This window comes from Marmota flaviventris, chromosome 17, assembly GCF_047511675.1.
Source record: "Marmota flaviventris isolate mMarFla1 chromosome 17, mMarFla1.hap1, whole genome shotgun sequence".
Lineage (NCBI taxonomy): Eukaryota > Metazoa > Chordata > Mammalia > Rodentia > Sciuridae > Marmota > Marmota flaviventris.
This window is the reverse complement of record NC_092514.1, coordinates 12,613,749-12,637,753: the sequence shown is the minus strand read 5'-3', so window position 1 is coordinate 12,637,753 and position 24,005 is coordinate 12,613,749. Positions and strand designations below refer to the sequence as shown.

At 50.6% G+C, this 24,005-nt stretch overlaps 3 protein-coding genes across 4 annotated transcripts in view; 2 read left to right on the top strand and 1 right to left on the bottom strand.

Annotated features, from left to right (window-relative positions):
- Positions 1-621, top strand: part of Pemt (phosphatidylethanolamine N-methyltransferase) — a 77,915-nt gene extending 77,294 nt beyond the window's left edge. For both annotated transcript variants that reach the window (XM_027921478.2, XM_027921477.2), the window contains exon 7: positions 326-621. In XM_027921478.2, coding sequence (XP_027777279.2) covers positions 326-383 — 58 coding nt within the window. In that variant the 3' untranslated portion in view covers positions 384-621. The remainder of the gene's footprint in view (positions 1-325) is intronic.
- A 6,545-nt stretch (positions 622-7,166) lies between these two features.
- Rasd1 (ras related dexamethasone induced 1) lies at positions 7,167-9,151 on the top strand. Its single transcript, XM_027921497.2, has 2 exons — positions 7,167-7,639; positions 7,864-9,151. The coding sequence occupies exons 1-2, from the start codon at positions 7,354-7,356 to the stop codon at positions 8,418-8,420; spliced, it is 843 nt and encodes a 280-aa protein (XP_027777298.1). The 5' UTR covers positions 7,167-7,353; the 3' UTR covers positions 8,421-9,151.
- Positions 9,152-10,537: 1,386 nt separating this feature from the next.
- Med9 (mediator complex subunit 9) lies at positions 10,538-23,785 on the bottom strand. The gene is made up of 2 exons (XM_027921472.2): positions 23,535-23,785; positions 10,538-12,379 (listed from the first exon to the last, which is right to left on the bottom strand). Exons 1-2 carry the CDS (start codon positions 23,756-23,758, stop codon positions 12,163-12,165), a joined length of 441 nt encoding a protein of 146 aa, XP_027777273.1. The 5' UTR covers positions 23,759-23,785; the 3' UTR covers positions 10,538-12,162.
- Positions 23,786-24,005: the final 220 nt, after the last annotated feature.

Sequence of the window (24,005 nt, the reverse complement as noted above, 5' to 3'; positions counted from 1 at the left end):
GGGGCCGGCAGGGCAGGGGTCAGTGTGATTGGCCTTTCCCTGTGGCCAGGCAAGCTCTGCGGCTTCCGCCCACTGGGCCACGCCAGTCACAGGTTGGGAAGCTCAGAGGGGTCGCGTCTAGGGCCTGCGAGACCCAGGCACATGGGCAGGCGGCCCTGGACCCATGTGGCTTCTCCCACACTCTGAAGGCTCCCAGCAGCTCTGGGTGACAGTAAGGACCTGGTCCCGTTGGCACTGGGGGCAGGGCAGTTTGAGTTCTGGTGGGGCAGGGTGGGGCAGGGCTGTGGTGCCTGGCCAGCCGACTGAAGCCCTCCCTGCTCCACAGGCCGTTCACCGCGGAGATCTACCGGCAGAAGGCCTCCAGGTCTCACCGGAGGAGCTGACGGGTCCCCAGCGGCTCTGCCAAGGGCCTGCCCACTGCGAGGACGCAGCCCGCTCTGCGAGGACGCAGCCCAGAGTGGTGCTGGGCCACTGCTCCTGCTGTGCCCAGCGTGGGCTGCTCCAGTGCCTTGGAAACCACTGCCTCGGGGGCCCTGGACATGCTGCCGTGTGGCCACTGAGCCCCCCGCCCCTCCATCCCCTCTGTGCCCACACTCACCAATAAAGACCCCCTGACCCCGGCATCCCCTCCAGGTCTCTTTCCACCCTCATCCTCGTCCTCATGGGGAAGGGGCAGGCTGTGGGCTCCTGGGGGGCGGGGCAGGGCTGGATATCCCTTGAGGTTCCCGGCCAGGCAGGCCCTTCCTCTGGATTGTCCCAGGGCTGAGGTGGCACCGCGGTCCAGGCCTCACGGGAAAGGCACTCAGTGGTTCTCCCGGCTGTGGCCACATCCTCACCCCTGGGCACCTTCCCCCCACCCCAGCACTCCCAGGACACTCCTCGCTGTCCCTTTCCCCTGGGTCCAGCCGGAGGAGTCTGCAGACGTGAGGGTGGTGCTGTGTGGGCGTGCCCCTGGCCACCCCAGTCTGGTTGGGGAGAAGACGCTGTCATCCCCCAGAGTTGCCACCTAGCCACTGGACACGCAGTGTCCACAGGGGGTGCCCACCTGAGCTGCCAACCAAATGGGTGACGGGCAGGCCCTGGAAGGGTGGGGCATGTGCCAGGTGGGGCTCAGGTGACCCTGAGTGTGGGGTCAGGAGTCGCTGCAAGGACTACAGAGGTGGCCACAGGGGAACCCTCTTTCTCCACCAGTGTGGCCACTTCCTGTCCTACAGCTGGCCCCCTGGACATCAGGCCCCAGCCTCAGCAGGTGACCATCCCAGGTACCAGAGACCCTCAGCCCTTCGGCATCAAGCCAGCATCCGTTCCTCTGCAGGGTCTCTGTTGGCCCCCATGAGGGCCCCAGAAGGGCTCGTGGGATCAGGGCCCTGAGGGGGCCTGTGCCTGTTCATCCCCACCCTCCATCTGTGACCTCAGGCCCTCCTTCAGCCCCTGGACTCGGTCAGGCTCAGGGACTACACGGGACAGGGTCTGAGGGCTGTCCTTTCCTAACATCCCCGAGGTCATGGCTTGGTTGGGCACTTACAAAGTGCCAGGGACCCAAGATCCCACCGTGCACACAGGGCCACAGTGGACACCCTCCAGGGAAGCCTGGGCCTCCTCCCCAGGGTCAGGGTGGGTGCAGGGCCTCCCCTTGGCAGGATTCCTGGGCCAGGGCTCAGCCTGCTGCAGCCCTTCCCTTCCAGAGTCCCTCAGCTCCCAGGTCACCTCCACACCCGCCCTTGTACTCCCTGGGCCTGGAACGACCCCCCCCTTCCACACACCCATCCAGTAATATGAGCTTCTCTATGAACCAGGCACTGGACTCGGCAAGGGACAGTTTTTAGGCCCTGCCCCTTCGGGGCACGCTTCCCCTGGGGACAGTCATTGGAGCACATTTATGTCATTGCTGCCACATCCTCAATCTCGGGCGAGCCCTCTTGCAGGTGAGGTGAGGTCCGAGGGTGGGGAAGTTGGGCGAGGGGCCGGGAGCTTCCCAACCCTGGGAACAGTGTGTGCCAAGGCCCCAAAGCCTGGGGGTGGGGGGGGGGGCTCGGGTTCTGCAGCCACACATGGGGGTTTGACTGAATAGCAGGTGACAGGGTCCCTCTGGCTGCTGGGTGGGAGCAGGGTCTACAGAGAAGACGCCCACAGGGCGAGGAGGAGTCCATTCATGGCCGACCCTAGCCTCCTGATGGAGACAGGATTCCTGTACATACGGACAGCTCACCTGTTCAGCGTGGGCTATTCGATGGCTTTTAGTTTACACACAGGGTTGTGCAACCCTGGCCACGGTCACTGTGAAACATTCCATCACTCCAAGAAGAAGCCCCTGTGCCCTTCGCTGTCAGCCCAGGGTGCTCTCCTGCATCAGTGAAGCACCCATGTGCTTTCTCGATTTGCTTCTTTTGGATGTTTCATACAAATGAATCGCAAGATTTGTCCTTTTGTGTCTGACTTCGAAGTCTGTCTATGTTGTCTCATGTGTCATTATTTGTCTTTGTGTATGGTTTTTTAAAAATTGCTAAATCTGAATACCACAGACTAATTTATAAAGAATGAAGATTTATGTGGCTCAGGGTGGGAAGCTCAATATTGGATGATGTACTAGCCAGCTTTCCATCACTATAACAGAATACACAAGATAATCAACTTATAAAGAGAAAAGGTTGATTTTGCCTCACAGTTTTGCAGGTTCTAGTCCATGAACCTAGTTGAATTAAGTTTCTGCCCTCAATACCCCCCAATACAGATAAAATTTCAGCACGTCTTTGGTGTGACATTCTAACCATACTGATACCTCTTTTCCTTTTAATTGCTGAACATATTTCATTCTGTGGACGGACATTTTGTCTATCCATGCGTGGGTTGATGGACACTTGGGCTGTACAAACCTGTGAGCCACATAAATAACACTGAACATTAGTGTCCAGCTTTCATAAGGATGTATGTTTTCGTTTCTCCTGGGTTTATACCTAGGGAATTTCTGGATAATACAGTAGCTCTGACAATTTGATTAACTTCTAGACTATTTCTCATAGTGTCTGAGTCACTTTACATTTCCATCTCAGTGGGAATTTTTTATTGGTACATAATGATGGGATTTGTTGTTACGTATTCAGACACGCACACAAGATAACAAAATAATTTGGCAAATATCACTCCCCAGCACTTCCTCCCTCCGTCAGTGATAACTTATTTATTTTTTTATTTTATTTTTTTAAGAGAGAGAGAGAATGTTCTTAATATTTATTTTTTAGTTTTCGGCGGACACAACATCTTTGTTTGTATGTGGTGCTGAGGATCGAACCCGGGCCGCACGCATGCCAGGCGAGCGCGCTACCGCTTGAGCCACATCCCCAGCCCTGATAACTTCTTTAAAAGGCTGGATGGAGACCGAGCCTTCAACCTCTCCTATCACGATGGGTTTCATTGGGACTAAGTTTGCACTTGGCACAATCAGTGGGGGTTGTGTTAGTCAGCTCTCCGTCACTGTAGCAAAATACCTGAGGTAATCATTCTGAAAGAAGAAAAGGTTTATTTTGATTCATGATTTCACTTGTCTCTACTATGGGATGGCCCAGTGTATCATCGCAGGAGCCTGTGAAGAGGAGACCAGGGCCCCAATATCCCCTTCAAAGACATGTTCCCAGGGACCCAACGTCCACCAGGACCCACCTCCTAAAGGTCCGACTACCTCCTAATAGCACCTTGGGCTGGATGGAGACCGAGCCTTCAACATGTGGATCTTTGAGGGACATTCTAGATCCAGGAGTAATGAGGGACGCTCCAAGCTCCATGTGGCTGACGGGTGGATGGATGGATGTCCTGTGATGGGCAAAGAAAGCCAGACACAGGGCAAGACCATTCTAGGGGCACAGCCAGCTTAGCTGGGAGCCGGGTTGTCTGGTGGGAGCACAAGACGTGACGGAGTCACACAGCTCCCTGGGTCGGCGGGCTCTCTTCAAGCCATTGGCGTCAGAGTTCTGCATGGGACTGTTAAGTCATGTCAAGTGGAACCCTGCAGAATTGACCATATCAGGCCATTTCTAATAGATAGTATTATTATATGATTCAAACTGATACTTCAAAAACTGTGAGAGAAAATTGGACTGATTGAATAGTAACTGACCAAAAAAGAAGAAAAAGATGATCAGACAGCAGAATATATCACACCCCAAACCTAAGAAGTGACATGATAGTGGAGGTGTTGTTTTAGCCATGGTGCTCAGGCTGGGCCTCCCTGAGGAGGAGGTGACATTTGACCTAACACCTAAAAGCAAAAAAGGGAGAGCTCTCCAGGGATCTGGAAATGGCAAGTGCAAAGGCCCTGAGGGGAAAATTGCTTTGGGGTACCCCAAAGCAACAGCTCTGAGCTATTAAGGGGTGTCAATCATTGTGCACCTGGTCCCTTGGGGGGACAGGCCAGGGTTTGGGGCCCCTGAGGCACTAACAGATCGGGCTGTGTGGCCAACATTTCCTGCCTGGAGGGCCATCTCTTCACCCCCATGGCCACCCCCCCCCCCCCCGACATTTTGGTGGTATGCTGACAGTTCCCCTTCCATTCAGAGCAGGAAAATCACTGTACGTGACTTTGACAGATCTGTTCCCTGGAGTGTGGCACAAGGGGCCTTGCCTTTCCTGTCCCTCTCTGGTTCTCTCTGAAATGGTTTGGAAGAGATGGTCCTTTTTAAAAAAAAGAAAAGGAGCCGTCTGTGCCCACCTGCTTCTGGGGAGTGGAGTGTCCCTGTGCTGGGCCGGGCACAGGGGCTCTGGGCACTCAGAATGGGAGAGGCAGGGGGCTCCGCCGCGGGAATTCTCTTATCTGGGGGAAGGAGCCCTCCATAACCCAGCATCATGGGGGGGTGGGGTACTGGGTCCAAAGCCACCGAGAATCACACGATTGCTCAGTATCCACCACGGTCACTTTCCAGTTAGAAGGGACTGGGGGGCTTGACGTCAGGCCCAGCCTTGTCCCAGACAGGGAAGGGAGGGAGGCTCTAGATCTAGGTTGGGCCCTGCTTCCTGGGTCTCCGTGGTGACAGCTGGGTCAGATCCTTGGTCCTGCCACTCTTGAACCCTCCGCTCTTATCAAATGGACACTCCTAGTCCTGGAGACTCGGGGTAGGATGGCTACACAGGTCCACCTTTACTCCAACCCTGGCCAGTCTCATCCTGAGTCAGGGCCCAGCAGAGGACACAGGGGAGAGGACCAGTCCCCACTTGCACCTCGACAAGCCCCTTTTTGCAGTGAATGTCCTGCAGCTTGGCACGGTCATGGCTCCTTCTCAAAAGCCCAAGAGGACACACTCACTCCGTGGGTGGGTGTCCACTTTGTGGTGTCTGCTCGAAACATCTGACCTCAAGAGTGAGACCTGGGAGAGAAGCCAGAGGATTCTCTGAGGGTGGGTACCCTGCTGGGCTGAGAACTGAGCTGGACATTGGTAGTAGCCCCGTAGCTGGAGCCATTGTGGAGGAACAGGGATGGGCAGAGCGACAGGTCTCTGCGCTGGTGGGTGTTAGCCCGCCATAATTAGTAGCTTTGGGACTCCTGCGTCTCACTTCCCTGGGCCTCCATCATGTGTAAAATGGAGAGATTAATAGTCCTACCACTCAAGGCTGCTTGGAGGAAGGGCAGCATCATTTAGAACAGGGCTGGACCCCGAAGAAACACTCCAGGCTCTGTGTAAGCCCTGGGGGTGGACCCCTGCACTATTCCACAGAGACGGGGAGATTGGAATAGAATCCTGGGTCATCAGAGGAGGGGTTCTGCTGCGATGGCCTTTGAAAGCCCCTCCACTGGCACTCTGTGAAGAGCTGGGCACGTGGGCCTGGCACCCAGAGCCCCATTGTTGGGTGCTGGGATGGTTAATACTTCCTGGGTCTCTCCCAAATCAGATGCAAGACTGAAAGAGCGCAGCCTCACCTATCTTAGCCAGAGTGGCCGTCCCTTCAGGATCTCTGGGCTGCAGTTGGCCCCAGACAGCCTGCTCTGGGCCTTCCAGGAGAGCCAGCCCACTTCTGGTTACTGATCAACCTGCCAGAAGCTGCCAGTCTCCACTCAAGGGGACTCACTCACGGGCCATTGACTACACATTGTTATTGTTTTGATCGGGTCCTGCCCTCCTGGTGTGTTTGCATGCCCCCCCGCCCCCCCCCCCAGTCAGAACCACCATCTTCCACAAGAGGAAACTGAGGCCCAGAGAGGACAGGAGGCTGGCAGTGCTCCGGGGCCACTTCTGTGGCTTTGTGCCCCGGGTCCCTCCACTACCAAAAGGGAATGTTAGTCTGCAGGACTACAAAAGCCCAAAGTGCCATGGGGTAGGGGATACGACGCTGACCTAGGGCGGACCAAAGGAAAGGTGAGTCTGGGCCTTTGGGGTCAAGGACCAGAAAAGGGTGGAGGCTGCCCCTGGCTGAGGACCCCTCCAGGCCACAGAGTGTCTCTGGTTGGGAGAAAGGAACAGCCTGAGATCTTCAATAGAGCGCTAGAGTAGAGGTCGGCTCCTGCTGGATCTCAGCACCGCGCCCCAGTTTTCGTGCCCCCTTGCTCCCTTCGGTCCCCTCCTACAGCCCCTTGTAGGCTCTACAGCCCTGCGACCCTCCGGCCGGCTCCCCATGCTGCGGGCGGGGTCCTCTGCTGCCCTCTGGCGGCCTGAGAGTGCAGCGCGGGCCTCAGCTCAGGAAGCCTGCAAAAGCCACCACCGCTGGGCCACTACCCCCAAGGAACAAGCGCTCGCCCCAGGGGAAGGGGCTGGCGTTAGGGGCTCTCACCCGAAGCCCGAAAACGCTGCTCCTGCTGGATTATTGTCGTTATTTTCTGGGGAAACTGAGGCCTAAAGAAAGACTAAGTGTCTGTGCGCGGGTGTTGGGGGTCCTAGCCCGAAGTGACCAAGTCAGGCACAGCCAGGACCAGGACAACTGACGCCCCTTGCAGCCGCTGTGCCCTGTGCGGTGGGTTCGCGCGCCCTTAGCCCCCAACCCGGACTCGGTTTCCTTCGCGCGCCCACTGGGCAGCAGCAGTGCAGCTGCTGAGGTCGCGGGCAGGAGCGGGTGCGGGGAAGCAGAGGAGGGTGCCCGCGGGGCGTGACGCACTGAGGCTGGGAGGGCGCAGGGTGGCGCGGGGCGGGGCGGCCCCCGCCGGCTGCATATAAAGGCGGCGGCGGGAAGAGCAGAGCCAGAGCGAGCTGCCTGTGTTCAGAGAGTTAGCCCGAGTCCGAGCCCGTCCAGAGCCCTGTCCTGAGCCGGAGACGATCTGCAGGCGAGTTGAGCCCGAGCAGAGTCCCCTGCCGCTCCGGCGTGTCCACTCTCGCGCCCTCGGTAGCCCTCAGCACTTCTCTCGGCCCCGCATCCGCCCCGCGGCCCCTCCACCCAATGAAACTGGCGGCGATGATCAAGAAGATGTGTCCGACCGACTCGGAGCTGAGTATCCCGGCCAAGAACTGCTACCGCATGGTCATCCTCGGTTCGTCCAAGGTAGGCAAGACGGCCATCGTGTCGCGCTTCCTCACCGGGCGCTTCGAGGATGCCTACACACCCACGATCGAGGACTTCCACCGCAAGTTCTACTCCATCCGCGGCGAGGTCTACCAGCTCGACATCCTGGACACGTCCGGCAACCACCCGTTCCCAGCCATGCGGCGCCTCTCCATCCTCACAGGTGAGCTGGGGGGGAGCCGGAGCGGACGGCGGGCGCGGGCGCGGGTGGGAGGGCGTGGGGACCGGGTCCAGGCTAACCCTGCGAGGGCCGGCTGGCGGCGCGGCGCGGCGGGTCCCACTTCTGCGCTCTGAGCTTTGCGCTTAAGCGCACCGCGCGCCTCGCGCGGCTGCGGGAGCCCCTTGGCAGCCGCCCTCACCTCTCTGTCCCCTGTCCCCGCTCTGCAGGAGACGTTTTCATCCTGGTGTTCAGCCTGGACAACCGCGACTCCTTCGAGGAGGTGCAGAGGCTCAAGCAGCAGATCTTGGACACCAAGTCTTGCCTCAAGAACAAAACTAAGGAGAACGTGGACGTGCCCCTGGTCATCTGCGGGAACAAGGGGGACCGGGACTTCTACCGCGAGGTGGAGCAGCGCGAGATCGAGCAGCTGGTGGGCGACGACCCCCAGCGCTGCGCCTACTTCGAGATTTCAGCCAAGAAGAACAGCAGCCTAGACCAGATGTTCCGCGCGCTCTTCGCCATGGCCAAGCTGCCGAGCGAGATGAGCCCCGACCTGCACCGCAAGGTGTCGGTGCAGTACTGCGACGTGCTGCACAAAAAGGCGCTGCGGAACAAGAAGCTGCTGCGGGCCGGCAGCGGGGGCGGCGGCGACCCGGGGGACGCCTTCGGCATTGTGGCGCCCTTCGCGCGCAGGCCCAGCGTGCACAGCGACCTCATGTACATCCGCGAGAAGGCCAGCGGCGGCGGCCAGGCCAAGGACAAGGAGCGCTGCGTCATTAGCTAGGAGCCCCCCACCGCGCCGGCGACACAATCCAAGGAGGACTTTTTTTGTGTAAGTCAAATTCGACGCCTGGGCCAGCCTGGGCGCGCCCCGGGCCGCGAGTGCACGCGGACTGGTGTCTTCCCTTCGCGAAACCCGGCCTCGCGCACTGTGAAGGCGCCACCAAACAGAGAAGGGACGGTCATCTGCTCCGGAAGGAAGGAGAACTGGCAAAGACCTGGACTCCCCCACCTTTGAGCCTCTCTGTTGGCGTCCTCCACCCTCACAACGTGGATGGTGGCCCAGCAGAGGGGGCATTTCTTTTCTTTTCTTTTTTAATCAGAGACCAGAGAATGAGAGTAGGGAGGGGGTGAAGCGAAGTTCACCAGCCACTGTTGGGCATCAAGTAACCGGTCCTGCCTGGCTTTAGCCTGAGGGTCAGGACCCTTGGGGCATTATCTTGTCTGTGATTCCCCATTGCTGGTAACAGCTGGCAAAGGCCTCTGTCCTCCAGAAAAAAACTGGCGGGGGTGCGTGGGTCAAGTCATAGCCAAGAGACTTGTTTACATGTGTGTGTGTGAAGTTGCACAAAGGAAAAACAAAACAGAAAACTTGCACTTTAATAGTAGTTCCGCTGTCGACATGGACATGAACAAAATCCTATCCAGGTGTTTATACTGTGTGTGTGTGTGTGAAACTCTAAAGTTATTGTTGTTGTTTTTTTAATATAAAATAAAATAATTTAACATGGAAAACACGGCTTTCTTTGCTTCTAGAAGGGGTTGGGGGAGAAGGGAGGAGGCTGGGTTTCGGCTGCAGTGACTTGGACATCACCTTCTCCAGAACAGGAGGATAACCCTGCCCTTCTGGAAACAGCTTCAAGCCTCATGGGGGAGGAAACTAAAAAAAACTCCAGATGAAGGGGCTTCTAGAAAATCAGGACAGAGAAGGATTTCAGGGATCTCCCTAAAAAAAAAAAATATTTCTAGCCATCTACCTGCTTATTCTCCTTTAGCCCGGTCACCTTGGGCTTGGTGTTCTGAGTGAACATTCTTATTTCCTCTTCTGTAGAACTGATTTCTCACTCATCACAGGGCAGACCCAAGCTACAGAAGCTTGTCAAACTTGAAATGCAGATTGTTTGACACTCGGGCCTGACTGTCACAAATAAGAAAATGGAACCAGGGAGACCCATGGGGAGCAGGCTTGTGCTGGACCCTTGTCCTCTTGCCCCAGGGTTATGTGACTAGAGATAGTTAAGATCCCCACTGCCTCCAGCTCCCCCTGTAGCTTCCAAAGGCACTTGCTGCCCTGGGTGGGGTCCCTCAGTGGTTAAGGCCATCTGCTTGTAACTCCTGACCCAGCTCTGTGTAAGCTTGAAACAAGTGACACCTGCTAAAGCTCAGATTCATCACCTGAGAAATACAGAGAAGGCCCTCCACATGGAGTAGCTGTGGGGATTCAATGTGACACAAGTAGCACAAGTGCCTGCCACCCAGTAACCCACACAACTGGTGGCTTCTTAGAGGGTGCTCAGCTCCCTGTGAAGGAGACTCAAAACTAGGGAAGGGACTTCAGCCCTGCTCTGGTGAGGGCCACTCCCTGCCAGTACTAGACCTCCTCAAATTACCAAAAGTTACCAAACAACCCACCCCCCCACCTCCCTGGGAGGAGGGATAGCCCAGAGGTGGCTCACACAGGCGCATTCACCTGTGGGACAGATGCTGCTCTTGAGGAAGAGTTCTTCTTCTTCTTCTTTTTTTTTTTTTTTGGTACCGGAGATTGAAACCAGGGTACCTTACCACTGAGCTACATCCCCAGATCTTTTTTTTATTTATCTTGAGATAGGTCTTGCGAAGTTGCCCTGGATGGCCATCTGTCTCTCAGCCTCCAGAGTAACTGGGATTACAGGCATGTACCACTGTGCCCAGCAATTACTGTTTTTATGTTGTTTAACTGCACTACAAGGAGAGGGGCAAGGAGCAGAGGGTGTTCACATTTTAGTCTTTGTCTCAGCAAAGTGAATACCTTCCTCTCAACTATGCAAGATACACCCACTATGAATTCCTGGGCATAAAAAACCATGATCCCCTGGGTTTGACCCCCCAGCACTGCAAAAGTAAACACAAAAAACCCGGGTGTCCCGGCAATAGAGCAATAAGTACTTTTAATCATACATTGGAAAAATATCACAAATCAAATCATGGAAAACAGAGAAGTTCATCCCCCCCACACGCACCATCTCCATTTTAGACTCCCAGAAAGGCCCTAAAGGTCTTGTATTTTTACGTGCTTCATGTTTCATGGTATTTGGTTAGAGCCTTAAAATTGGCCCACCTGCTACTCTGAAACTTTAAGAATAACTGATTCAGTTAAATAACAGTCCCAAGATAGAACTGGTCCAATAGGTGGCCACCCACTTAAACTCAGAGCCTACTCTTCTGGCCAAAGCCTGTCTTTGAAACCCAGCCATCTTCTGACAGGTGGCTGCAGGCTGACACCACTAGAACCCCTGCTAAAAACATCTCCAACCAGTACTTCTGCCAACGAGGCCAGTCAACGGGCACCTGCTAAGCCCCTGAGCTGGTCAGCAGATTATGTGCCCATTTCTAGATATTCAGTTACTTCTCACCTCACTCTTAAGAGTCAGGGGAAGAACTGCTGTCATACCCACTGCAGAGAAGGGGAGAGCACACATAGTGTCCCATCAGAAAAAAATCATGGAGCTGGGGGAGTGAAGGCTGTTTATAAACATGTAAGAACTAGAACTTGGCCTTGTAACTTCTAGACCTAGCCCGCCCATCCCATCAGAACCGATCCAGAACTCCCTTGTCACACCTGGCTGAGGGGACATCCCAACTGGCACTGAGAGCCCCCTTCTCAACAAAAAGTGCACTGTGAACCCTTTTGTTTGCAGGATAGCCAACAGGGCTGTCTGTGGTGAGAAGCCCAGAGGGGAAATAATGGTTTGAGCCGGGGCAATGGGTATCATGGGGAGATCTGCTCTTGGATCTAAAACTCTATTTGAGCCTGCAAGCCAAGGTCCGGCCCTCTCCATCCCTGAGGAAGCACTGTGGCTGTGGAAAGTTGGCTCTTCTCCATCACTAACTGAAGGTGATAGAAGACAATGGCAGCAAGAGCCGAACAGAAAGGAAGACTGAGCCTGGAGTCAGCGGCAGCCTGGCGGTGGGGGGGCACTGAGGGGACACCCCCCCCACCCCCCCCCTCACTGGCTCAAACATAAAAGGAACCAAACTGTTTTGGAGAGGGGAGAGAAAGCCACCCACCCTCTGGCCTTTCAGAACAAGGCTCATTCTCTCACAGTCTTCTTTAATCATATTAAACCCATGCCATATGATTACAGGCCTAATTTGTCCAGTGAATTCTATGCAAATGTTTCACCAAACGGCTGCTAACAGGAACAATATGTACCTGGTACATGCTGATTGTATCAGAGGTGGGAGGAGCGGGAGGGCAGGAAGCAAGGAAGAGCCGCCTCCTTTCCTACTGTGCTCTTCAGATCTGCGGGAGGGACCCAGACACACAGCAGATGGCCCCCTCCCCAGTACAGGGCAGCCCTTCCCCCCAGCCTCAGGAATCCTCTGGCTTCCAGTGGCAGACGCTCACGTCGGCATGCCTTAGCCACATGGGTATGTACAGCTTGCGGCTGGTGAGGCCAGGCTCAGAGCTAGAGTCCAGAGGAACTGTGGGCAAGGAAGCCGGCTGCCTCCCCTGCCTTCCTCTGGGTCCTGGACACTGGCGGCCTCTACTCCTTGGGGATCTCGAACATGCAGAGGCTCTTGTACTTCTGCAGGAGCTCGTTCTTGGTCCTGACCTGCTCCCGGAGGCTGTGCAGCTGCTGCTGCTGCTGCTCAGGGCTCAGGTGAATGCCCGGCATGGTGCTGATGAGCTTCCGCATCTCCTGGAACTTGGTTTTGAGGGCATTCAGGTCCTGGTGGACATCTGGGCTGTCCTTGTCCATGCTGTGGAGGGCAGAAGACAGTCATTAGCACTCACAGTTCACACCCACACCTGGCTTCCCTGTGCTGCATCCTACAATATTTTTTTGAACACTTGTGTGATGTGTCTGTTGACCCAACGAGGCCGAGCACCCCAGAAGGCAGGGACCAGTTCTCTCCTACAACACCCCCTTGTCCAGCACACTCCCAAAGTCAAATGCTTAATCCTGCTCTTCAGTCCACCACCAGCCCTCTGAGGGCAGGGACTGCGTCTGCCTCATCCACAGTTGTCTCCCCATCCCTGACCACTGGACCCCCACAGACTCTCAACAAGTATTTGTTGAAATGCTTGCTTGGCAAATAAGTTCATAAATTTATGTTGAACAAATAAACCATTACCAACCATCAACTGATTCATGTCAAACCAAAATGCTGATATACCACATGTCTAACTTGAGCCATTTCTAGCCAATCAGAGACTTTGCAGCTAGCAACAGCTAATGTTAGCCAAGGTTTGATGCTCACTTGAACCTGTTAATATAAAGACTAATTTCCACAGAGCTATTCATAAATTTTACATCAGTTACAAATACTGGAAATTTTCAGCAGGTTCAGGCTTTCTCCTATCACAGCAATGCAAACTCCTGGCCTTCAGGGTCAAGCTCATTTTGAAGGCTGATCGTTCGCTTCATCTCCCAGCTATTATTGGCTGCACAGAGACCCACCTTTCCTGTCACTACCAAATTAAAGCAAAACAAGGATGAAAACCCTCAACTTATATCAGAGAAATGGCCCACCAGTGGCACCTATGCATTTTCCAGAAGTTAGTGGATAAGTTTTGGCAAAAGCAATTGAGACTAAAAACGAAACACCAATTCCATAAGCTGTTCTCTAAAAGGAAGGCACAGACGCGTGGGGGAAACTGTCAATGATCATGTATTTTTTAATAAACATTCATCCCTGGTGGGGAATTTCAACCCAGATGGTGCTAATTCATGTTTATTATTCATCATTTCTCTGCTAATGCAGACAGAATACCTATCTCTCCTGCAGATCCACCAGCTACTTCTCATACCTTGCGAATCAGACGGCCACCAGGATCTGCTCATTATTTATCAACAGGTCTAAATTCAGGTGAAACTTAGAGAATCAGTCATCTCTATTAGGGAATGTGTGGCCAAGCCAATGTTTCTTGCTGTCGTTAGATGCCCTCAGTTTAGAAATACGATTAACAGTAGACCTTAATTCAGCTGCTAGGGAGGGGTAACTGGAGCTCACGAGGACCGCAAATGGTTTGGAAGGAAGCAAACAGGGAGCAATACTCTTCTGTGGTGCTGGGGATGGAATCCAGGGCCTCCTGCAAGCTAGGCAAGCACTCTACCACTCAACTATACTCCCAGCCAGGGAACATCTTTTAACTCTCAGCTCAAATCCACAATCCAGATAGAAACCATCTGGAATCTTGAAAGCATTATACTTGGATGGCATGTGAGCTAACACACTGTTACGAATTTAAGTCCCAAGGAAATTTTGAAATTAAAATTCAGCTTTAAGAAAACTGATTCACATCACATAAAACTTTCCAAAACAGTAAAAACAAAACAAATTAAAAATTCATGAAATTAAAATGTGGAAGAAAGTTATGGTAATCCAGTTGTTAAAGCAAAACTAAGCTTTAGGGCCTAATCTGGCCCAAAAGAAAAATTCTGAAGTGGGCCATGTTTAAGATGCTTATTTCTGAAAACCCCCAAATCTCCAGCGTTTCCCATTCTTTATCCAGTAAACTTTTAGGAGAGGAGAAGGTCTTCAGAAAAAGCTGCCTAGAGGGGAGCGGAGCTGAAAGAGGGCCCCTCTGTGAGCTGCTCACCTGCCCTAGTTGGTGCAGTAAATAGCACACAAGTCCTGGGGCGAGGAAAACACGCTATTCACATGCTATTATTCGAGAACTGGCTCGAACCAAGTGGGAACCTGCCAAGCCAGAATGACTGTGAAATACCCAGGCCCAAAGAAAAGGAGCAGGCCCAAATATTGAGTGAATAAAAGCAGAAAGCTCTAAGTGGGCCTGCCTTTGTCCTCAATGTTAGTCATCATCCAACTTTAGAAGGTTAAAAAAAAGAGAGAGGGAGACTAGGTCAAGAAGGATAATAATCACACAAACAAGGGCAAAGTCGGGGCACTTTGGTCCCACCTACTATGCTTTTTAAAGGAGCGGACAAAAATATTACTGCTGAGGTGGTACTCGAGTGTCCTTCCAGCAGGCCACAGAGATATCTGGATAAGTATCTCCAAATTCATAAAAACCACAGGTTTAGGTGGACACTTGTAAGAATCACAACTTCATTTTCTTTGTTCTTTGATTTTTTTATAGCACAGATGCAAAAGAGCAACAACAGGATAGTGTGTCCACTGGCAAGTTAGTAGCAAAAGAAACCCATGGGATCAACTGAAGCCAACCTCTTCTCAAACTTGATGGTCACTTCTTTTGACCTCTGAGTGGCATCTGACCTGGTTTCTCCTATCCTCCTTCAAAACCTCCATCACCCTCAGGTATGCGTCCCTGTCTTATCCCAGTGGCTCTACTGTGGACTAGTGTCCTCAGCTCTCCCCTGCTCCAGCCTCTCCTCCTACCACGCTAACTTCGGTAGCTTCATCCTTCCAAAACTTTTATTTTCTTCTTAATATTAATAAGTGCTTGAAAGAAAAAATTCAAAAGTGATAGGCACAAAGACTTAGAAAAAGGAAACCCCTTTAATCTCAGGTCCCAGAGGTAACCCGTGTTGGTAGGCAATGCATACTACTTCAGATCACTTTAAAACACAGTATAAAAATACATGCATACCCTTCTCCTGTGTTTTGACAGAAATGTAGCCATACTTGGTTCTAATCCCCCCCCCCAACCTAAAAATGCACCTTTGGAGATCTTTCTGTATTAACATATATAAATTAAACAGCTAAATTATTTCTGAAGTGGGCCATGTTTAAGATGCTTATTCTGATGTGTTTGGAATGCCTGCAATTTATCAGAATGGTAATGAGCACTTTATACCTACACCTTTATGTACTGTGCAAGTATTTTGGTAAGATAATTTCCCACCAGTGAAAAATCTGGGTCAAAAGTTCTGTGATTTTTGACAAATATCACCAAACTGCCCTCTCAGCTGGGTGAGGTGGTATACCGGTAATCCCCGCTACTCAGGGTGGGGGACTGACCCGGAGGATCGAAAGTTCAAGACCAGCCTGGGCAACTTGGACTCCATGTCAAAGAAAAAAATACAACAAAACAACCCTCAGAAAAGCTGTAATGACGTACACTCCCTCCCTGCACACCATCCTCCTACCCTGGCAAGGCTGGCTGTTCCTTCCCTAGCAGCTGTGTTCCTCTGCCCCAGTTTGGCCAGCCCCCAAGCAGCCCTGGAGCCTCACACTCCTGCTTCATGTTGCATTCTCTTCAGGGAGTAACAACAAAAGGTTTTGCTGCTAAAAGAAGTTTTTTTGGGGAAAAAAAGCTGCTCTACCAAATGCCCTTGGACTTGACAGCCACACCCAGCTCTGTGGATGCGGAGAGCACCTCCCCGCCAGCCCTCCTACCTGCCTCTAGCTTCCTCCTTCCCGTTGTCATTGATGATCTTCTCCCTGGAGTCTGGGAACCCATAACATCCAAAGTGGGCCACACCCATGCCACTGGTGAACTCAAGGCTGTCCTCTCAGACTTGGTCTGTGTCCCCCCCACTCTACCTTCCAGAGACCCTACAGACTGTCCACTGTCACTGCCTTCCTGGACACTGAGTCCTCCCCTCCATGCCCTCTGCCTCACCTACCTGCATAGATCACTGCTGCTTAAAAATTCCAGCTGGCCCTCAGCTCCCAGAAAACACCCGCTGGGCAAGTTTGAACTGTGAGGGGGCCACCACTGCTACCCACAAGTGCCTCTAGCCTTCAAGACTCAAGGCTCGGCTTCCCACTCTTCCTAGAACTGCCCCTCCCCTTTGCCCCCAGCATTTCTCCCACTGTGCTAAGTAAGCGCTGGCCAGGAAGGCTGACTTCATGGGGCCTGCGGTCTTCTGGGTCAGTGATATCAAAGGGACAGAAATGAAGTGGAAGAGGAGTGAAGAGGCTTCAAGCTGGCCAGGAAGCGACTCTTCCAAGCAGGACCCAACCCTTTCTATCTGGGCACTCATCCTCTTCCCTGGGACAGGGCTGAAGGACAAGGGTGTGAAGCACAGGCTGCAGGAGCTGCTCCCAGACCTCGCTGGTGTGGGCGGGCCCTGCTCCTCTGCAGAAGTATGGAGGGGCCACGGCTCAGCCCTGGAGCAGGCCTCAGCTGGTGTGGAGGGCGGGAGGATCAAAACAGACCTTGTGTGGGAAGAGGCAGGTCAATAACACCGTGTTCCCATGGAGGCGGTCTCGCTGACCTGCCACTGCAAGAGGACTTGTTTCAAAAGCTTGGTCAGCTGGGAGGGACAGCTTGGTGTGCCATCACTTGAATTCCCTCTGTGGGGTCAAGGGTGGCTCCCCTGTACCCACCTAGCAACCTCAGACATTTTAAAGGAAAATGTTTTATTAAAAACGTGTTGTGAAAGTACCCCTAAAGACAGACTACTCTAACTGGGTGGGCCGAACCCGCAGGCAGGCAGGACCAGCACAACTCAGAATTCCTAGGCTGGGACACATAGTTCCAGACTCAGATGAGATTTGGTAAATTTAAAGGAAAAGTCATTGTATCTTTCCCTGGTCTCACTTATCTCATTTCTTGCTTCTTTTACTATGTATCTCCTTTTATTATAGAGCTTTTATATATACAGAGAAAGGTCTCAAAAGACTTGGTATTTATATTTCTTATAGGCATTATTCTTTTCTTTTTATCTATTTTTCAGTACTGGGGACTGAACTTGGGCACTCTAGCACTGTCTTAGAGAGATAGAGCCTTTTTAAATTTTTATTTTGATACAGGGTCTCACTAAATTGCTGAAGCTAGCTTCAAAGTTGGGACTCTCCTGCCTCAGCTTCCTGAATTGCTGGGATTACTGGCATGTGCCACTGATTCTGGCTCCTTATTCTTTTAAAATAAAATAAATGTAGAGAGTTTCAGTTGTTCGTTCAACTATGGGAAGATGCCAGGAGGAACAAGAGTTCCCACTCCAAGCAGGGTGGTCCCAGGCGGAGATTCTGGGAGCCAGGCAGGGTCCAGGGGTACAGTGGAGGTCTGGCTTACAGAGTTCTCCAATCATAGGAGGTGGCCTCTGAGAAAGCCCCTAAAGAACATGCAGCATTCCCACGAGGACTTCATCCCCCTAAAGGCAGTTGCAGCGGAAAAGTCCCTGTTCTGGGTTTTGCAATGGGTGGTCCAGGCACGAGAAGTGAGGCGGTCTGCTGGGATCCCTGAGTGGAGGGCTAAAGGTCTGGGCTCCATTTGGGATGAAGAGGAGGACCTAGGGAATTTTGAGTAGAGAAAAATTCCTGTGCATGCTATCAAGTTAGATAACTTGATAGCATCCACAGGATGAATTAGAGAAGAGAGTTTAAAGACAAAGAGATTAATTAAGAAGTGATTATTAGATCTAAAAAATGAGATTAGGTCTAGCTGATGAATGGTCTCAACAGGTTTGAGAGTAAGCGAGCAGGTTCAAGACAAAAATGGTCCACAAAAATCAAAAGCATTGCCATCTCAGATACATTACTAGGAAACTGGGCTGGGAAGGTAAGAGATGTTGCAGGGGAAACCAGGCAAGAACAAGGGGGGGACAAGTACACCTTAAATGGGAAGTAAAGGTACCATGAGGATTTTAGGACTAAAACAGTTTGGTACTAGAGAACAGAGTGTTGAGAAGTACACCAGAAAACATATGGGAAATCAATATATAATAAGGGCAGCAGCCCCAGCAGGCACAATAAGGAATATCCACTAAATGGCTGTGGGAAGAAGTGGCGAGCTGACTCCCCTACTCTCCACCAAAACAAGTTCCAGAAGCACCAAAAATCCAAAGTACATACCACAATCATAAAAGTCTTAGGAAAAGGGAATTAATATTTATCATTTTAGAGTGTCAAGGCCTTTTATCTTTTTCCTTTTTTTTTTTTTTTTTTGTGGTGCTGAGGATCAGACCCAGGATCTCATGCATGCCAGGCAAGCTCCACCACCAACCACATCCCCAGACTTAAGGCCTAAGAAGGCCAAAATCAGAAGCCAGAAAGGAAAAGCTTAACAACTCTGACTACATGAAATTACGCAACACTGAATGAAATAAAACACAAGAAAAAAAAAGATTGTGAACAAAGATGGAAAAAAAAGCAACAACTTGAGGGATTATTTGTAATATTTGACAAAGGCATCACTTCCTTACTGTACAAAAGTCAAAAAGAGGGGAAAGTACAAATGATGCATAAAATTGCATATTAAAAGATTTTTTCTAAATTAACAAAGAGATCAGTCTATAATTTCTGACCTGTCAAATCAGCCAAAGTTAAAAGTTGGATGGTGACAGCAGTGGTGTGGGAGAAGACATAAGTACAGTTTGGAAGCACAAACTGACACAATGTTTCTGAATTTCCTAATAGTGATCAAATTTTAAATTTGTATATCCCATTGCTAGAACTTTCCCCTGCAGAGACTCCTGAGGATCAACAGGATGACAAAGAGGCCAACTGCAGTACTGGAGGCCAACACAAAAGCCCAGGCACAACGAGTGTCCTTGAGGGAAGAACAGGTTAACAAGTGATGGCATGTTCATAAGATGGACTAGTATGAGTTTTGGGAAGAGGGAGGAAGCTGGGTGGAGCCGAGGGGAAAGATCACTTTCATCTCGTATCTATATGTACTCTTGGAATCCATCTACCACTTTAATTTTTTTTTTTAATGCTTTTGGGGTGGCAGATTTATGGGCCACTTTTGGTTAAAAGAATTTTTAAGTTAATTGAAGCAGCCCGTCTACAGGACTGAGCTTTGGAGGAGTTAAGCTAAATGATATAGCACTGTAAACCGAGTAGTAGCTATCAAAATAAAAAATACATATGCCCTTCTCTGCTCTAGCAATTCCACTGCTAAGGATTTACCTCACCATAAATGTAGAGAAACAAAAGGACACTTACTTACTCCAGAGCTGCTGGCAACAGCAAAAATTAGAAAACACCTAAAAGCACATATGCAGACTAGTTACATAAGTCATGGTACATCCGTGAGACGGAGTTCTCTGCAGTGGCCTTAATGAGGCAGATCTCTATGTGCAGTACAGAAAGGCGCCCACAGCAGACTAATGAGTGAAAAGGCACAATACAAGGCACATGGTCTCCATTTGTGTACATATTTGAAAAGACAAACACATATAATCCCTGGAAGGAAGCTTAAGTATTCATAGCAGTTATATCTGGCTGTGCTTCTGACTGTGCAACTGTGACTTAGGAAATAATTAAAAGAAAAGACTGATATAATCAGCTGAATTCTTTATAAGAACAGGAAAGGCTGTATTTGCTACTTTGTTTACTTCCTTATTTATCCCTCAAGAATGGACTGTTGGGGAAGTTTGAAAAAAGAGGAGATGAAGGACCTTGGAGAGCCACCCTGGGTGACTAGGTCTGGTCCCAGCCCTCATCATCTGGGGCCAGGCCTGCCAGGCCCATGTCCCACCTGGCTTCCAAGCAAACCTCATAGGACAAAGTCTTGCTTCCTACAGAGGATGTGCTATAGTATACCCTGGCTCCTCCCTCTTTTTCAGCTCTCCATCCTGACTCCCTTCTAGCTTGGATTATTTTCAGTGCCACCAAACTGGAGAATCAGCTCCAAGAGTCCATGCTATTTCTTGGCTTCATTTCCCACCTCCACGCTATTCCTATGCCACCCTTCCTCCCTCTCATTTCAGACTTATCACTGGCATCATCCTCTGTAAGCCTCTGGCTCCTCCAGGCTTTCTGAGGTCTCCTGGCCCTGGCTCCCCTGCCCTTACCACAATTCACATCCCCTTCCCTATTTAGCCCATAAACTCAAATATGTAACACACCAAAGGCTTCCAGACTGAATCCTAGCTTCATCCCATAGTGACAGTCTCTTTCTTCAAATGAACTGATCTGGCTTTTTGGTGGGAGAAAGAGTCTTTTCTTCTGTGTTTTTCTTCTCTAATGTCTTTTCACTGGGGCTGGTCAGACATCTCAGAGCAGGAACCTCATTCTCTTTGTCTGTCCAAGCTAAAACCCAGGTTTGGAGAAAAAGGGTAGGGATGTGTTACTATTGAGGGGGTGAACTTTCTCTATTTTCAGGATGGCTCGCTACTCCCTACCCCTTCAATATGCCAGATGCCTCTCAATCCAGGTACTCCTGTCTTATTCCTTCTGGAGAATAAATCTTGGGGAAAAGCAATCCTTTAATTGTCTGCCAAGATGGGAAGTAGTCTCTTGGCTGCTTGGAGTGGCTGAATATTCTAGACTCCTAAGTAACCCTCCTGTCCTTAGTCTCCTCCTTAATGTCCAATTTCCAGAGACTGCTGGCACAGTCAGTTTCTGGGATCTGGGAGAAAGCCATGGTCAAAGACAGCTGCTTCAGAATTGTAGGTGAGTTAGCCCTTAACCATCTGTTTTGTGGCAATCACCTCCTGTCCTGCTCTTTTTGATTTTATGCTTTTTTAAAAAGTCCCTTTACTGTCCTTTTACACAAAACGACATGTGACGAACCCACCATCTTTCCCAGGTACACTCTTGAGTATATCTTTCAACAACAATTCTATGACTTAAGTATTACTGTTCCTATTTCACAGGCAAAAAAGGAGATCAGAGGAGTTGTCTGCTGAAAGTTACCCACATAGTACATTACAGAGCTATTAATTTGAATCCACTGTTTGAAATCCATTATTAACATATTAAAGATAGAAAAATTATAGCCTGAGAAGATTATTTACCAAGATGATCAGGCAAGCAAGTGTCAGCACCCAGACTTGAATCCAGGACTATCTAACTTCAAAATCTGCTCTCTCTAGTATATTTTACCGCTCCCTTTTTAATGTCAGTCCAACTCAACTGCTCTACCTGAGCTCAAGAATACATACTTAGGGCTGGGTGTGGTGGCATATGCCTGTCATCCCAGCAACTGGGGAGGCTGAGGCAGGAGAACTGCAAGTTCAAAGCCAGCCTCAGCAATTTAATGAGACCCTGAGCAACTTAGCAAGACCCTGTCTCGAAAAAAAAAAAAAATATATATATATATATATATATACACACACACACACACATATGCTTAGGGGGCCCAAGAGCTATCTCTGTAAATGCATAGCTTTTGTGCTTCTGTTTTTCTATATTTCTCTTAACCAGTATATTTAGGTTAATTTGGATAACCCCCCTCCCCCCCTCTTTGGGGTTGGACCCAAGCACTCTACCACTGAGCTACATCCCCAGTACTTTATATTTTGAGATAGGGTTTCATTAAGTTGTCAAGGCTGACCTTGAACTTGCAATCCTCCTGCCTCAGCCTCCTCAATAGCTGGGATGACAGGTATGCACTATAGTCTCTGGCTGGATAATACAGCACTGATCTGAGACTGGTGGGTTTGCATCTGTACTCTGCTTTGAACTCACTGCTGCTGAGAAATGCTACTTCACTGCCACATGTTGATGAAAACAGAACAGTCTGCTTTACCCTATGGATATTTTCATTCCAAGTGAAGCCAAATAAAGTGAGGATGCATGTGAGAACAAAGGCTTTGCAGTTTGGTGGAAGAGCATCAGGCCATCACAGCAAGTAAATCCATGCTACCTAAACCTTAAAGAAGCTGGCGCATTAACACTCAAGATTTTCAGGTGGCAAAAGGCAATTCCATTTCAGTAAAATATCAAAGTGCATGTTATGTCCTCTGAATATGTCCCCATCCTTAGGCAACAAGACTGTATGTGAAGTCTTTAGACTAGGGCTCAGCAGTGGAGCACTCGCCTGGCACGTGTGAGGAACTGGGTTCAATCCTCAGCATCACATAAAAACAAAATAAATGTATTGTGTCCACCTACAACTAAAAAAAATACATATTTTTTAGGGCTGGGGTTGTGGGTCAGTGGTAGTGTGCTTGCCTAGCATGTGTGAGGCACTGAGTTCGATTCTCAGCACCACATACAAATAAATAAAATAAAGGTTCATCAACAACTAAAAAAAAATATTTAAAAATACATATTTTTTTAAAAAATGAAGTGCAAAAGAATGACTTAAAAAATAACCTAGGCAAACAGGGGGACAAGAGAGATAATGACGGCATCCTTTGGTACTAAATTAGAACAAAGGATAATGACCGCATCCTTTGGTACTAAATTAGAACAAAGTTAGTACAGGGATCTAATCATTTAGGGCAAGGTATATGTCTTTTTTTCCTATAATGTTTCCTGTGACACTCTTCCTCTCATTTTTTTAAAATTATAGGTTATCCACATTCATATCTTTCCTTCTAATGGTGAGCCCTGTGGAGTTAAAAAGTTGGTCCCTTTTATTGTGTATACTCATAGAATTTGGGGTGAGATGATGTGTATATGTTGAAAACAGGAACCAAATGGGGTAAGGGGTAAGCCTCTCGAATCCAAAAGCCCCAAATCCGAAATGCATCAAAATGCAAAAACTTGGCTGCCTCCATGATGCCACAAGCAGAAAATTCCACACTCGAATTCGTGTGGCAGGTTGCAATCAAAACACAGGTGAACTAAAAAAAAACGTATAAAATTACTTTTTATACTTTTTTTATACTTATATATTATTTTAACTAATATATAATATATATTTATATATTACTTTTGGGAACTTGGGTCCCATCCCCCGCAAATATCTCATGAGGTACATGCAAACATTTCATCATCCTTAAAATATGCAAAGTAGGAAACACTTCTGATCCCTAGCATTTCGGATAAGGGATCTGCAACCTGTATGAACCGTGCTAGGGCTGAGAGCTTAACTTGCTCAAGATGGCAAAGGGGCAAACTTGAGCACCTGGACCCCAGAGCCTGTGCACTGAGTCAATAAGTCGGCTTCTTTCTAAGCCCATCGCTAACTCTGGAGTAACTCTGTGTGTGGTCTCAGCGAAGGCCGCTTCCGGTCCGGGGTCTCGGTTTCCTCATCTCTGGACACAGAGGCCACCCCAGCGCGCCCAGGCCTCTCGCAGCTCTGAACCGGCGAGACCGGAAGCAAGAGGGAGTGCGGGGGGCTCGTCCTCTCCTAGGCCCTTACCATTTGATGATGTTGTGAACCAAAGGCAAAAAGGAGTAGTTCTCCTCCTTCACGCCCGCGGGTGACTGAGGCCGCGGGGCCGGCGACGGCTGCGTCTGGGGCGCAGCGACCGGAGGCGGCGGCTGAGGAGGCGGCAGCGGCTTGGTCTCAGGCAGCTGCGGCTCGGACGGGGGTGGTAACGCATCCTCGGCTTGTCGCCCCGCGGCCACGCCGGCGGAAGCCATAGCGGCGCGGGAGTAACAATCAGTAGGACCACCACCCCCCCCCCCCCCCCCAGGAATCGACCTTCCAAGAGCGTCGCGGACTGTTACGTCACTCTTGTGCACCCGGCCAGGGCGGGGCTCGTAGGGAGGCTCTGAGCGTGCGCACTGGAAACGGGGCGGAGCAAAGGCACGGGGGGTGGGGGCGAGGCAGACTGTTGCTAGGAGGCCGGCGTGGGCGGGTCTGGGGTGGCCTGGATGCGCTTGTGAC